We start from the raw sequence: 15,854 nt of genomic DNA, 5'->3' as shown, positions 1-15,854 counted from the left end.
CAGCCCCGTGTTCCCCAAAGCCTCATCCAGCCTGGCCTTGGACATTTCCAGGGATGTGGCATCCACAGCTTCTCTGGGCAACCTGTCCCAATGCCTCACCACCCTCTCCAGGAAGAATTTCTTGTCCTGTCACTATGTGCTCTTGTAAAAAGTCCCTCCCAGCTTCCTTGTAGCCCCTTCAGGCACTGGAAGGTGCTATAAGGTCTCCCCGGAGCCTTCTCTTCTCCAGGCTGAACAAGCCCAACTCTCCCAGCCTGTGCCCATAGCAGAGGTGCTCCAGCCCTCGGATCATCAATGTTGCTTGCATAAAAATAGTTTGGGCTGTGAAAAGGTTTTTGATCACTTCTTGATGACACACCTGAGGACACGATGGTGTGTGTAGGAGTAACAATCGCTTCGGGGATATATTGTTTCATAGCACGACTGTGAAGGCAGCAAAGAGATTTTCAAAAACCGTGTTTCGAAATGCTGTGTGGTCTGCGGGGAGGCACTGCCATCTCGTGGTACATGGTGTGTGCTGGACACGCTGCTGGCCTGTCTGGATGTGTGCAGTCCAGAAAGCTGGGCAGTGCTCTGAAACCTTGCTCCCTGCTCACAGCCGGCACGCCTAACGTGACCCCCAGCTACACTCTCTCTTCAGTGAGATTTAAGTGATTACCTGTGCCCATAGCAAATATATCATGAAGCTGCAATATATCATTAAGGAAAAGCTGCTTTATCTTCCTGTAATCCCCTGGCATCTTTTACAAAGTTTAACTCTTGCAGTATTATTTTTAAATCCCTTTACAAACTACATGACAACCTGGAAAGATTTAAACCATTTCAGCTGGTTTTCTTGGTGTTGCAGAAAAGACAGGTTGTTAAGGTAACCAAAATTTCTCACCAAAAATAGATTTTTAACTGTTACAGCGTCAGATTAAAAGAAAACTTTCCAGCAGGCCGCTTTACCTGTTTTGCCCATGCTGAGTATCCCCAGGGTTGCCTAATCCATCAGGAGCTGGATTTTCAGAGCAGTACAGAGTAATGGTAGGAGCTATTGAAAAAAACATTCCTGAAAACTAAGCACCTACATTTGGCCTACTATCTAGACATCACTGGCTATAGATCTGGAGTTGGATTCTGATGCATGAACACAGCTACCAAATGCTGAGACATCTTGGGGCATCCAAAACATCTGTGCAACAGTGGCATCCTGGCCAGCATCAGCAACAGTATGGGTAGCAGGACCAGGGCAGGGATTGTCCCCCCGTGCTGGGCACTGGTGAGGCCGCACCTCGAATCCTGGGGTCAGTTTTGGGCCCCTCACTGCAAGAAGGATACTGAGGGGCTGGGGCATGTCCGGAGAAGGGAACAGAGCTGAGGAAGTGTCTGGAACACAAGTGCTGTGAGGAGTGGCTGAGGGAGCTGGAGGTGTTCAGCCTGGAGAAAAGGAGGCTCATGGCAGACCATATCGCACTCTCCAACTACAGCTCCGTGAAAGGAGGGTGCAGAGAGGTGGATGCTGGTCTCTTCTACCAAGTGACAAGCAATAGGACAAGAGGAAATGGTCTCAAGCTGTACTAGGGGAAGTTTAGATTGGATATTAGGGAAAATTTCATGGAAGCGGTTGTCAAGCATTGTAATGGGCTTCCCAGGGAAGTGGTGGAGTCAATGCCCCAGGGGGTATTTAAAATATGTTGTAGATGTGACACTTCAGGACATGGTTTAGTGGTTGGCAGTGTTATGTTATTGGTTGGACATGATGATCTTAAAGGTCTTTTCCACCCTAGATGATTCTACGATGCAGTTGCAGTGTACTAAACACCTTCCTCATGTAACCTCATGGATGGTGAAGGAAGAGTGTGCATGGCCTACTAATGGCAAAGACTTCATGCCTGGTTGGTCCAGGACTTTGCCCAGCAGAATCCAGGGACTACTTCCCACGAGGAAGTGAGCTAATCCTTTTAGCAAAAAAAACCCTCCATCCTGCTGTACAATGAAGAAATACACTACCCTGTAACTTCATGGAAAAAAATTTCTCTTTGGTGCAATTTTATATCAGAACAGACTTATACAAATGATAATACATTTATTGTGTCATCTACAGCAGTATACATGTTAAAAACAATTTCTCAAAACACAAAAAGTTTAGAAAGCAGCAATTGATCTCTGTGTTTCCACCTCATAACAAAGCTGAATAACCCCAGATCCCATTACCAATTAACCCAATTGTGACCAAAAAAGGTCAGTATTAGACCCAATAGTCTAGTAAGTTTGTACCTTGACACAGTCAAAAGCCAAAATACAGCTTTCCGTCTAATAACTTGGTACCTCTCAGAGCTATAGCATGTTGCATTGCCACTAAATTGATAGAGAATGAACACACCAAATATTTGTGTTTACAGAATATACCGGTACACAAAGGCCTCTTGAGATTTCTCTGCAATCACAAAGTCCATTGGAAAAGGCATTTCCAGAAGCCTAAAGTAATTTCAGACACTGAAGAGTGTCATATCACACAGTGTCATATCACACAGTAATACTTTATATGGATGAATTCCCCAAAAGAAAGCCAATGGGAAATTGCAATTTTAATCATAAGAAGGTGAAAGACCACAAAGTTCAGAACATTGTTCAAGCTCTGCTGGTGTGTTTTCATACACAAAGTACAACATGTATTTAGCTGAACTTAGCTCTTCAGTACAAGTATGCATGGTGCTTAACATCAGAGCATCATTAACTACTACTGAATAATCTGTACCTTCCTAATTATACTCTTAAATGCAATTCTGAACTGTTTGCATGTGCCTGACTGCTAAAAGCAGAGGATAAAACCATAACTTTTTCACTGCATGGGTGTTATATACCGTGGTTTGTCTCTGTACACAGAAACACTGGACATATGGATACAATCAGGCAGAGAAAACAAAACTTCCTGAAAACTACTCTTGGTGTGAGTTACTAAGCGTTTATCAGGCATGTACCTACCCCAGATCTGGTTGGTAATATGCAACAGAAACTACCCCCAAGCTTTTCGAGACCATTGTTTCTCAGCATGGAAGAAACAGAACAATAGTAAACTAACAAAGTTGCCAGGGGAAAAGCCATCTACGTCTAGGCTTCCACAGTGTCGACATCTGTCTCTGATCTGGTCAGCTAGACTTCCTGGTGGAAAGAAACAGATACTTGCAAAGTATGAATCATGTTACCCTAGAGTAGGCATCAAAAATATGTTTGATGCTTGTACTCTACAATTCCTCATTTTTCTCTTGTGACTACAAAGGCAAATTGGAGAAACGAGATCAAAGGAACACATCTTCACTATTGATTTCTGAAGTTAAGTGGTTTGGATATCTCCTTAGCTGCCTGCTTAGTGACACTAGAACTTTTCCAGGACTTTGCCTATGGGCCAGAATGCCTAACTCTGAAAGTGTCGGATGTTGGAAGGGACACATATTTAATATAGCCCTTGATATTTAACTCTCTAAGTAAGAAAATTAGGTAAACCCAGATACTTGGTTATGTCTTTGAATTAGGTATATTTCTACAGCTGTAGACTCGGGAGCCCAACAGACATTGCCTTCACATAGCTAAATTCTGAGTTTGGACCTGAATCCCCTCCAGTGAGTTTATCTCATTTTCCTAGGTGTCCACATCAGGCTCATAGATATGACATAGGAACTGTAGGAGACACAGATTTTGTCTGGCAGCTGTAGGCCAAGCAGGATCCCATGTGGTGTCCCATATATCCTGCTCTATCTGTTCCTACTACCTTGTCTTGTGCCCCTTTAGACCCTCCATGTGACAATAACTGTGCTGAGGTCATATTTATTGCTCTGAAGCATGTAGTAGCAAATAAGCATCCTACATTTCTCTGGAAGATTGTCCACAAGAGAAAATCTCAGAACAATAAAGAAATTCTTACTACTGTGAAATCACATAATCAAATCAAGGGGATAAAGCTTTATTTGTTGAACTTTCTAGGTACACCCACTGAATGTGGAAACTATGAGGATTACGTTTGGCATTTTGATCCTGTACTTTGTCATGTAAAAAGGCTTCACAGAACTTCACAGAGGCTGTGAAATCACAGCTTGCGTGTTTCTGTAGATGTTGAGGACACAAAGGGGCAAATACAGTAGCTTCATCCAGGCTGCAGCATTCAAACCAAACATTCACTGTGAAAAGGCAACAAAGAGACCTGATTATCCTGCTCTTTCATCCAGGCCTTCCTGTAACGTTGGGATATAGATAGTCCCTGTGATTATAGCTGGCTAACAGTGGTCATGCTTTCCTCACCTTCTCCTCTCTATCATTATTGGCCAAAGTGCACGTCGGATGGGAGGCATTGGGAGGTTCATTACAAACTGGATGACACTATGTACAGGAAACTGAAAAATCAGACAGTCATCTAGATTGTCTCAGGAAAATAGCTTGTAGTAACTAATCCCCAGCTGTTTGCAGCTGCACTTTTCAACCTTTTTTTGTTTTGTGAGAACCTTCACATAATTAGAGGTTACACAAAAGCCCTTCAGGAGTCTTACAAGCATATTTTGCTACATACAAAGAATTATCTTATTTTTCTTAACCATATCCATGGACACTTCAGAAATAGTCTATGGGCTCTGAAGTCTCCACAGTGCACAGGTTGGAAACCTCTGCCATAAAAAATTGTTTCTGAAACGCTATTGAAAAACAATTTCAAATAACAAGGCAAATAAAGCCAATGAAATTACTGGGGTTTGCATTTCTTTTATTGCCGTGGTTTACTAAAGTCACTCTGGATGTATTTTTATGCTATACATTCTGAAATATTTGTATCAAATTTCTGGCAGGTCTGGGCAGGAAATATAATGCAAAGTTGGGTATCTGCATGGTTCACAGACCATAATTAGGAGGGATTTAGTAGCAGTGTCAGACAGAGGAGCACTGAAACCTCACAATCTGACACAATTGGTTTAATTTTGCCCCTTTGATTGTTGATTTCCCTCAATATGTTGACTGAGGATGTCCTGTCCCTTTGACTGGAAACAGCAGCAATGTAGCTTGTCCTGAAAGGTTATAACTGAAACCAGGAAAAGAGATGCTTGGGATCATTCCTACCTTTAGGTCTGACTGAACGAAAGCTGCTCAAAACCCAAATCTTGTTCATGTATTTTTATATACTGGAAATCTTTCTCTTATTTTTTTTATTGTTACTTATTTTTTCATGGTACTTGGAATGCTGCTTCCAGTTAATTTTCCTAGTTTCTCAGTGGATTTGCATGTGCCTGTATTTGCTTCTTTGCATTGTTTTTGCTGCCCAAATTGAGATTAGAGGTGAAACAAATGCAGTTTAATAACATGATTATTTTTAGTTTTATCTTTTAGTTGCATGATCAAAGATAAACTGCAGGCTTTATCTGCAGTAAGGCTCTTCATACTTCAGGAAGGGAGAAAGGAACTGGAGGCAAGATTAGTATGACAAGGAGAATAAGCGAGCCAGGACTTATTCTAATTTGGAATTCTGAAAAAGGTTTCTAACTGCCGGAAGAGTGATGTTTTACAATAACTTTCCAGTGGCAAGTGAAGGTGAAAAAAAGCCTGATGATTTTTAAAAGGGGAGCTTTTCAGTTTGGGAGTAAGAGTAATATGCTGTGAAAATAATAGCAGTTATGGACTTTCCTTCAGATTAAGTGTCCTTATGGCACTATGCTTCTCTGGAACACCTGAGGATCAGAGACAACTCTATTTTTGCTAAATATATTTTGTCCTTGATAATTCTGGCTTTGCACATTTTTAGTTACTGATTTCTTTTGTCTATGGGATTTACAATAAGAAAAAGAATCTTTGAGCTAACCAGAGGTTCTGCATAGCCCTTCATATGTAAGCAGTGAAGCTATCATGCTACGCAGAAGCAGAATTCCATCCATCATTGATATGACAATATTATAAAAAGCCAAAATTTTACAAACTGACATGGACAATGAAAATTAGGGCAACTAATCCTTTCATCACTGCTGAAGATGATCAGATTCTCCCAGGTCAGGTTTTGAGCAGGAGTCTAACAAACACTATTATCCATCCAGTTCTGGTCTCCACAATTCAAGAAATACATGATCAAACTGGAGAGGGCCAGAGGAGGCCCATGAAGATGATCGAAGGATGGACAACCTGCTCAATGAGGAAAGAATGAAGGAGTTAGTTAGGTTTTTTCTCCCTGGAGAAGAGAAGGCTCAGTGGGGACCTCCCTCCTCACAGTATTCCAGTACTAAAGGGTGGCTATGAAGAGGATGAAATCTGTCCCTTCACATGGACCCATATGGAGAAGACAAGGGGAACAGGTACAAGTTGCATCAAGAGAGGTTTCACCTCAACATAAGAAAGAAATTTTTTTACAGTGAAACTAACTTTTCACTGGAACACCCTCCCCAGGGACACGGTAGAGTCCTCATCACTGTTGATATGACAATATTATAAAAAGCCAAAATTTTACAAACTGACATGGACAATGAAAATTAGGGCAACTAATCCTTTCATCACTGCTGAAGATGATCAGATTCTCCCAGGTCAGGTTTTGAGCAGGAGTCTAACAAACACTATTATCCATCCAGTTCTGGTCTCCACAATTCAAGAAATACATGATCAAACTGGAGAGGGCCAGAGGAGGCCCATGAAGATGATCGAAGGATGGACAACCTGCTCAATGAGGAAAGAATGAAGGAGTTAGTTAGGTTTTTTCTCCCTGGAGAAGAGAAGGCTCAGTGGGGACCTCCCTCCTCACAGTATTCCAGTACTAAAGGGTGGCTATGAAGAGGATGAAATCTGTCCCTTCACATGGACCCATATGGAGAAGACAAGGGGAACAGGTACAAGTTGCATCAAGAGAGGTTTCACCTCAACATAAGAAAGAAATTTTTTTACAGTGAAACTAACTGTTCACTGGAACACCCTCCCCAGGGACACGGTAGAGTCTTCATCACTGGAGGTTTCTAAGATGTCATTAGACAGGATGCCAAATAGTCTCATCTAGGCTCCCTTTCTCAGGAAAGGTTGGACCAGATGATCGTTTGAGGTCCCTTCCAACTTGGGCTGTTGATTCTATGATTTTATGATTCTATGACCTGCTCTGCATTCCCTTCTGGAAGTTATCTCACACTTGCCATTGATGATGGACAGAGTCTAGGGAGAGTCATCTTCAAAAATATAATCTCAGATTATCATCACAGTCAGCTCCTGACCACTTCTGGTTGTTATTTAGCCCTGTAGTTGCAAGACACAGTTCTTCAGCTGCGATGACGGACAGATGTTGAAATCGAGGAGGTAGACACCAAATGCAGTGTCTGAATTTAAGTTCCAAACTGCACCCTTTTTTGTATTTCACTCTGGACTCATCTGCTTTCATCTCTCTCCCTTCTCCCACCACCCTATTTTATCACCTGGTTTTCAAATGCATATACCTAAATGAGGCAGAGGGACTTGTGTGTTTTTTCTCTACGAAATAAAACCTCCCACAACTAAGCATTTAAGTATCATTACGTGGGCTCTGAGTTCCAGACATACTAAATGTAGGTGAAGGTAAAAGGAAGTGAGGTCACCATGCAGCAATGAAACAAGCCTTGTACTTTTAAATACAGGTTGTAGTTTTCATTTTGGGGTGTTAATTGTCCTGTAGTATAAGCACTCCACATCAAAAAAGTCAATAATCAAACAATGGTTAGATACAGTAAATAGCCACAAAAGCTGCAGCACAGGAATTTTTTTTTTTACATTTACAAAAGCAATATAACAAAATTAGACAAGAAATACATTATGGACATGGTAGAAAAAATGGCTCAAGGAGCACTGCACATTTTTCTTTTTTCAACTATGTACTGTTTTTAATAACATAGCCTTTCTAGCTCCAAAATATATTTCACAGTGAAAAATCAAAAAAGCACTGTCACAATCAATTGATATTTACACACACTTAGAAGCAAACCACCTGTTGTTGTCTTCCATCCCGAAACAAATAGAAATGACAGCCACTGTGAATGGTGGCCATGCATCTTCAGCTTACATTCGACATAAAGATTTCTTGAGAGATAGTTTGTGCGATGGCGTCAGTCCGGTTTAGATAACTATATACACCTGACTTATGATCTTTCCAGTAACACTGAGAAAGTTTGAGTGTCAAGGAAAGCCACATCTGCAAGTGCATTAACACTGTCAATAAAAAAAAATCATAATAGAAGGGGGTTGTTTATATAATACATTGTATATTAAACATGTCAAGACATACCGTCTCTTCTGGTAAATTCAGTGCTGGTGAAAAGTACTGAAGATTTCACTTTGTCCACTGAACAAGAAACGCAGGGACTGCAACAGTAGAAATTTCCCCTCCACTGCCCTCCAACTTGACTTGCTCCTGAGCACTGGCCCTAGCAATTTAAGGGGCAAGTCCAAATTTTCATGATTATTTGATCCTTGAACTCTCTTGCTGAGACCTCCAAAAAATAATAGCAATACTAATGTGCCTAGGCCAAATCCCAAGCCAAACTGAAGTGGCTTTTTTCAAACAATAACAACAGCTTTCTGCACTGATTTCAATTTAACTGAGGACTTGGTCTTCAATGTGCAGGGTTGGAGGATGGTTTTGGTGATGTGGACATTTGCCCACGAGGCACTGGACTGAGATCAACAGCTCAAGTTGCAGAGCACTGTAGGGCAGCCAGGAGAACAACAGAATTAAACTCTTAAGAAGCTTCAACAACAGCAAAATTTAAAAAAAAATCAAAAAAAAAAAAAAAAGATCCAAACACCTTCTTGCTCTGGACTTAAACATGGTAAAAAAGTCTCCAACTGGAAGAAGTTATTCAACACCTTTTTCTCAAAAGTTCTAGTTTATTAATGGTTGAAAATTGGCTACTAGCCATTCATGCAAAATATACTTCTTGATTTTTTTTAAATACTACACTCAATATTGTCAATATAATAGCTTGTGAAAGCCCATACTGCACAAAATACAAAACTAAATTTTTCTGTTCATCTAACATTAGATAGTTTAGTTAAAAAAAATTCTAAGTATACATTTACCAGATAGATCTGACTTGCCCCATTTCTCATAAGTTTCTGGTCTACAAAGTGCATGCTTCCTTGGGAAACTTTCTAAAATAGCTTTAAGCAGCAGCTAATGAGAGAGGAAGCTCCAATCTCTCAGTTCAAAATACTTCAGTGACTTTTGCAGAGAGTCTGGAAGAGGAGGACAAATTCTGCTCTTGGAGCAGCAAACCAGTGACAAAGACTTCAAAAAAGAGGTGTCTGGATCATATCACTCCCACTTAAGATAGTAGATTATAAGTGGTTTAAATTGCTCTGCTGGGTGTCTGTGTAGGGGTAGATTTCACCTGACAGGGGTGTAAGCGTCTCATCAAAGCATAATTCTGTACCGATATGACATCAGTCTCAACATTTCTGTCTGTTTCAAATTATTTTTACATTCATTTACACTGCTACAAGTGAGTGCAGATTATGTCCCATAAAGCACTATATCAGTGTTAAGTATATATTAATATTTCTTTCATAACTTTGAGACTTTTTTTCCTTTTAAAAATAAGGATATTAGCATAATTTTTAAAAACCTATGCTTAAAATGACATTAAAACCTTGTTTTTCCTAAACTAACAAAACCCAGTGAAATTAAAAGCTCACACTCAGTTGACATTAAAATTCTGAGTACTTCTCTTTTTTTTTTTTTTGGTTAATGATCACATCAGCTAACACCAAAAACAAGCCTGAATTTTGAATTTCCTGGTTACTATTAGTTTTAGTTCAAAACTTCACATTTAAAATGTCATTTCGGTTTGTTTTTTTTGTTTTTTTTTTTTAATATATGCATACACATACAGGCACATATATATATATTTTTTTTATATATATATCAGTTCATAAATCCAAAATGAAGTGAGTGCTAGGACAGTCCTCAAAGCCTTTATGCACTGTATAAAGACTTTTAAGAATTGACATCATCGACATTTGATTGAAGTAGATGTGTACCAGTCGTGGCTTTAACTACAAGGCAAAGGTTGAAAGAAGATTTTAGTTCCTCTCAAAGAAAAGGAGTAAGACAATTGGTGGTTAAACAAACAGAATATTCAAAGAGAGACAAAACTGCCAGATGTGGGAAACCATCCAAAGTCTTTATCTTTTCTTTCCATATGATCTTATTGTTCAGTTTAGTTGCTTACCAAATGCAGATGACTTTTACCTTCCAAGGTGATCATGCCAGATCCCTCCTGTGTCTCTTGCTCTAGCAGGGAAGAGTCAACACACAGCAGTCAACCAGGTTGCAAAGGTACCACACCCTGTGTGACAATACTATGCAAAAACATGCCATGTTTGGACACGGATGCAGAGGGTTCCAGTTTATAAGGAGGGAAAGGCCATCTTGAAATTTACTTTTGTTCTTAAGGTGGGAGGGAGAGGATGGGCAGTTTTATTATTCAAAGAATCTTATCAATCACTCAATCAGTTAATGCCAAAAATATATCTGAACTGCATGGCCCTTTTAGAAATTTCACAGCTCATCTACAACATAAAGCATCCTCAGAAATGTCCCCGGGTACAGAAAAGTTCAGCTAATCCCATTTATCCTTCTGGGAGCATACCCCATCCCCACCCCCATGCCCACCCCGATTGATGGTAGTTACACAGCTTCACATTGGCACAGTAGTTTCTTTAAGTCCACTGCACAGATCTGACTAAATCCAGCCATGAACTTAATTTTCTGGAGTTCTTCCTGAACTGGCTGGTTTGAGTAACCCAAGAATATTAGCTCCATCTTAAGATGCAAAATAGAAGCACTTCAGAAATTCACATGCCAAAAGACAGAAACAGGTTAATATATGTTTGACTAGAAAAAAAAAAAATAAAAAGAGGCAAAACCAAACTGAAATGAAAACCAACTTGAAAAATAACAGTGATCATGTCCATTCACAGATTAGTATCAATTTGGCAACCAAGGATCACAACTGCACAGCAATCACTTGTTGACTGACAAATAATTGCAGGTGGTCTGAAATGTAAATCATTGAGTGGGTGGGCTTGTTGTTTATCTTTTAAACATTTTTCCATTAATGGCCTTGAATACAGTTGGGTATTTACAGTGACTGTTAAAAAGAGATATATACACATTTCCTTTGCTTTTTCACCTCTCCAAACATCAAGGAATTGAAGGAGAGGAGAGGAGAGGAGAGGAGAGGAGAGGAGAGGAGAGGAGAGGAGACCTATACCACCACCAAAACTATGATTTTCCTTTTTTTTTTTCTTTTTAAAGGGATGGTTTTTGGTTTGCTTGTTGATTGGTTTTCCTTAGCTGCTCATGTCGCTAGGTTCTCCGCATTTATGCTGGACATCCGAATCTGAGAGCTGCTCTTGCTCAGAATGGAGAGTTGTGTCCCCCCGTTCACTCCGCTGCTCGCTAGAGAAGGATGACGATGCTTGAAATCCACAGCAAAATACCGGTTGACTTTCCAGCTCCTCCATTTTCTCTTTATTTCTGATTGCACCTTTAGGGAGAAACTTCAAAAGGTCATTTTTTATGTACTTAGCCGCTCGAGGACATGCTGACAAATTATCAAGTTTAGAAAATAAAAAAAAAAACACCCACAAACAAATTTGACAGAACAATATTAAAGACTATTAATTAAACTCCTCACTTCAGCAAGTTCTGTAGTGACTTCTCCATGTCTGAAAGAGGTCCAGGCATGCAGTGGAAACAGCAGCCTGGGTGCCGTGTCTCGGACTTCATATAATTTAGGATCAGCTCAGAGGTGCATAGAAGATCTGTTCAACACTAACTCCAACATGGTTCTTGAGCTAGCTTCTTGGAAAAAATATGCTGTTTTAATCAATGGCCAGTAACTAGTATATAACAAGGAGCCAAAGAAACCAGCAACCAAAAGGTAGTAGACAGTAATGAAATAACCTGTCCACAAAGGCAGCTTGTCTCTCACCTGCCATTAATAGATGCATGTCTGCTGAAATCTTTGTCTCCTACTTTCAGGTAACCTCTAAGCAGGCGACAGTTTTTGGATTCATACACAGCTCTGACACTCTTGTTTCTCTTGAGCTTTTTCCATAGACACCCGAAGTAAATCACCAGCAGTAAAACAATCCATGGATCCGAAGTCCAATTAGAAAATAAGCAAATAATTGTGTGTTTTTTCTAATTTTTATTCATTGCTGAATTCCGGGCAATCTTGCTATGTGTATGAACATGTGTACATATAAACATAAGACAGTAAGGATTTAACGGAAGAAAGATCATACTAGCTCGGACCAACGTTTACTTGGTCTATTATTCATTCCTGACTGTAGTCTATGCCATATTTCTGAATGAAACAACCTAAGAACAAGGAAATATGTAGAGATATTTTCTAGTCTTCAATGAGCTGCTGTGTCAAAGATGTTCTTCTTGCCTTTAACAGTCATTGCTAGATTTTCCTAGACTTATACAATTGTCTAAGTGGATCAGCATATACCAATATGCTAAATAGGTCCTTCAACTGTATGGACACTAACTACATGGAAGACAAATCCAACTGGAAAATTTACATTCTCCATTTAGTACCTCTACATTTCTATTTTGGTTAAAGTGTAGATAGATACAGCTTAGATAGAGTATGGAGGTATATTACCTCTGTAAAAAGAAAATAGTGTTTGCATCTATAACAGTGTAACATACCCAAGGTGAACCCTTTCTTACTCTAGGCAATTTACACAAAACCAGAAAAGGAGTAACAAGGATGTGCCAGAGGCTGACCAAATGAGTTTAGGTACAAATCATCCTCTAATGTCTTGAGAGGTGACGTGGTTTTAATTCACCTGATTATGTTAGTCTGGCTAAGACATCTCCTCAAAAAAAAAAAAAAAAAAAAAAGAAAAAAAGACAGGTTACAGGAACTCTGACCATGCAGGTTACCTCAGAAGGTGCTTATCTCCAGATTAGTCTTAGACTACAATCTTCTGACTATTCTTTTAACACTTGTGGAAGATAACAGGTGAAACAACATTTGAAGGTGGGAGAGGTGGATATCCAGTAATGCCAGGTGGTGAAATATGAATGCAGCAACTAATTCCAGCGAGGTATGATCCAGAACTCACTTTCTGAGCTACTTGGGACTAAGCTATGAATAATGCTTTAGCAGTTACCTGTGAGTCCTTTAACGGTCACCATGACTGAGCCCGTAAGCAAAGATGACCTGTAAGTTTCTTTAATGAACTTGTGGAGATTTTTATGGTTATCTGAGAAGGAATCACTTGGGTCAAGGAACTAGAATCCTTTTGTACTAAAGACGACCTATTGTATGCTGTATGTGAACAAGCATAGAACACCTAGTGCACTAAAACTGGTAGAAGTAAATGGTTTGAACCTCCCTGAAAAGAGCAAAAAAGGATTTTTAGGAAAAGTCTTTTCCTGTTGGACTGCACAGCAGGTATATATCTGTGAAGGAGGGAACGGATGAACTGAATATATGGCTTTTAAAGCAGCCTTGAGGAGGAAGCCTTTTTCCATTCATTCAGAGAATAATTATCTCAGGCATTCAGTCTGATAAACAAAGGCAGCGGAATTTCAATTTGCAGGTCAAAATTGGGGAATCAGAAAAAATCACAAATGCGGGAATCTGATGTTAGCAGCAGCAGATGTCATCTGCTGAGAGGAGTGTGAGGCTTGCCAGCTACCTGGGGTGGACTTTGGTGGGGTTTCTGGACCCTCCAATGCCCTCGGGCCATACGTGTGTGGAAGGACTGGACATCAGGCCTCAGGTCTCACAAGAGGGGTGAGCAACAGCTGGGTGGTGTCGGCTCTCTCCATAGACAGGTCAGATCACAGGAAGCTGCATATAACTGGATCCTGACATGCTCCAGCAACCAAGAATGCAAACAGGGAATGGTGTCTGTTGGGAGCAGCACCAGCAGCAGGACACAGCATCTGCTGGGAGTGGCATCAGCCGTTTGTGTGGCAGTTCACGCAGGAATGGCTGCTCACTCTGCCACTTGCTGGGCTGCTGCTTGCTCTGCTCACCTCCAGGCTTAGGCTGCAGCCCTGATGGTCACCTGAGATAGCTGGTGGCTGTGCAAGCCTACCAAGCAGCTTGAGGTCTCCACAGAATTAGAAGGTTTTATTGGGAAGTGCTTTGAGGTTTTTGGAGGCATGGTTGTAGAGACCAGCAAAGGGCTGCGCTCTGCAGCAGACGGGAATCAGCTACTTAGCCAGGCTAGCCTGGGAAGAGTGGAGGCAGCCACCCAGACAGAGCTTCCTATCAGGGAAAGTGCTGTCCAGGTAGAGGGATGGAAAGACTGATCCCTGCCTCCTAGGTGGAGGAGGGTGGAAGCCTCATCTGTTCCAGGTGAGCTCTGTCAGAATTGTTCAGGCAGCAGGTAGATGAGCTGCAAGAAGACGTTAGCAGGCTATGCTGTGTTATGAAGGGTGAACAAGAAATAGAGTATTATTTGAGACTTTGCAAGAAGAAATATTAGAGCCCCAGTGACACCGATCTCCAAACAAAGACCTTCAAGAAAGAATGGACAGCACCTTGGAGAAGGAGGTGCCATGGTCTCTGGTGACCACATGGGAGAAGGTTATCACTTCAATCCCCTTCTTCTGTAAAAGCCAGCAACAGATATTAATCCTCATCAATGGAAAAAAAACAATGAGCAATATTCACAGGGAGAAACTGTGCCAGCAGCACATACTAAAACCTGCAAAAGGAAGTGGAGAGTGCTGGTAGTGGGTGACTTGCTGAGAGCCACTGAGGCACCCATCTGTCGGCCTGATACACAGTCAAGTGCAGATTGCTGATTGTGATGAACCAAGATCCAGGATGTCATGGAGATGACACAACTAGTTAGAAGCACAGACTACTATCCCCTACTTCTTTGCCATGGGGGCACCAATGAAAGCAAAGTCTGGACAAGATCCAGCAGGACTTTAGAGCCCTCAAGGCACAACTGAAAGGGACAGATGCCCAAGTGATCTTCTCCTCTGTCTTCCAGTCAGAGATAAAGGTGCAGGCAGAAGTCAATGCACCATGCAGACCTATACCTGGCTTAGTGGCTGGTGTCACTGCTAGGGTTTTGTTTTCAATCATACGACATTCTTTCATGAGTAAAGCCTACTGAGGAGAGACAGGATACAACTACCTAGAAGAAGCAGGAAAATTTTCACTAGCAGATTGGTTGCCTTAGTGAATTGTGCTTTAAACTTAATGAACCTGGAGAAAAGTGTGCAAAGCTGTGACATCTGTATGTTCATAAGCAGCAGGTTGGAGGTGTTCACCTAGCAGAGTAGTGGGGAATACTCCCCCAACAGTCCCCAAAGGCAAGAGCCCTGTCTACTCACCTCAAGTTTGTGTATACTAATGGGCACAGCCTGGGAAGCCAACAGGAGAAACTGGAGCTCTGTGCCCAGTCAGAGAGTTATGATATTATAGAAAACACAGAAATTCGGTGGGAAAACTCACATGACTGTGTGTTGGCTTTCTGTGGTGGGGGGTTTTGGTAGTGGGAGAAAGGCCACAGGGATATCTTTTGCAAGAAGCTTGCAGAGAAGCATTCAAGTCAAATGCATCTCTGGCCATGGCCGAGCCAGTCAGCGCCTCTGCAAATTAACATATTTAAGAGGGTAGGACACAAAAAGAAGTAGCTGTGGAAGCAGGAAGGGAGTGAAGAGGAGTTGAAGAGAATCAGTGTGGAGAGGGATGTGAGAGAGACAACCAGGCAGAAACCAGAAGTCAGTGAAGAAAGGAGGGGAGGATGTGCCTGGAGCAGATGTTCCCCTTCAGCCAATGGTGAGAGGGCTGGCTGTGCCCTGCAGCCGTGGAGGATGGGGGATCAGAGACCCCCCTGCATACCCA

General features: G+C 41.2%; 1 protein-coding gene across 1 annotated transcript in view; it reads right to left on the bottom strand.

Annotated features, from left to right (window-relative positions):
* Positions 1-11,315: 11,315 nt before the first annotated feature.
* Positions 11,316-15,854, bottom strand: part of ADCYAP1R1 (adenylate cyclase activating polypeptide 1 (pituitary) receptor type I) — a gene marked incomplete at its 5' end in the record, with an annotated part of 85,840 nt that continues 81,301 nt past the window's right edge. The window contains one exon of the mRNA XM_010150472.1: positions 11,316-11,504. Within this exon, the coding sequence (XP_010148774.1) occupies positions 11,316-11,504 (189 nt within the window). The remainder of the gene's footprint in view (positions 11,505-15,854) is intronic.

This window comes from Eurypyga helias, unplaced genomic scaffold (assembly GCF_000690775.1).
Source record: "Eurypyga helias isolate BGI_N326 unplaced genomic scaffold, ASM69077v1 scaffold3084, whole genome shotgun sequence".
NCBI classification, from domain to species: domain Eukaryota; kingdom Metazoa; phylum Chordata; class Aves; order Eurypygiformes; family Eurypygidae; genus Eurypyga; species Eurypyga helias.
Note: the sequence above shows the minus strand (reverse complement) of the source record. Positions and strands in the feature narration are given on the sequence as shown.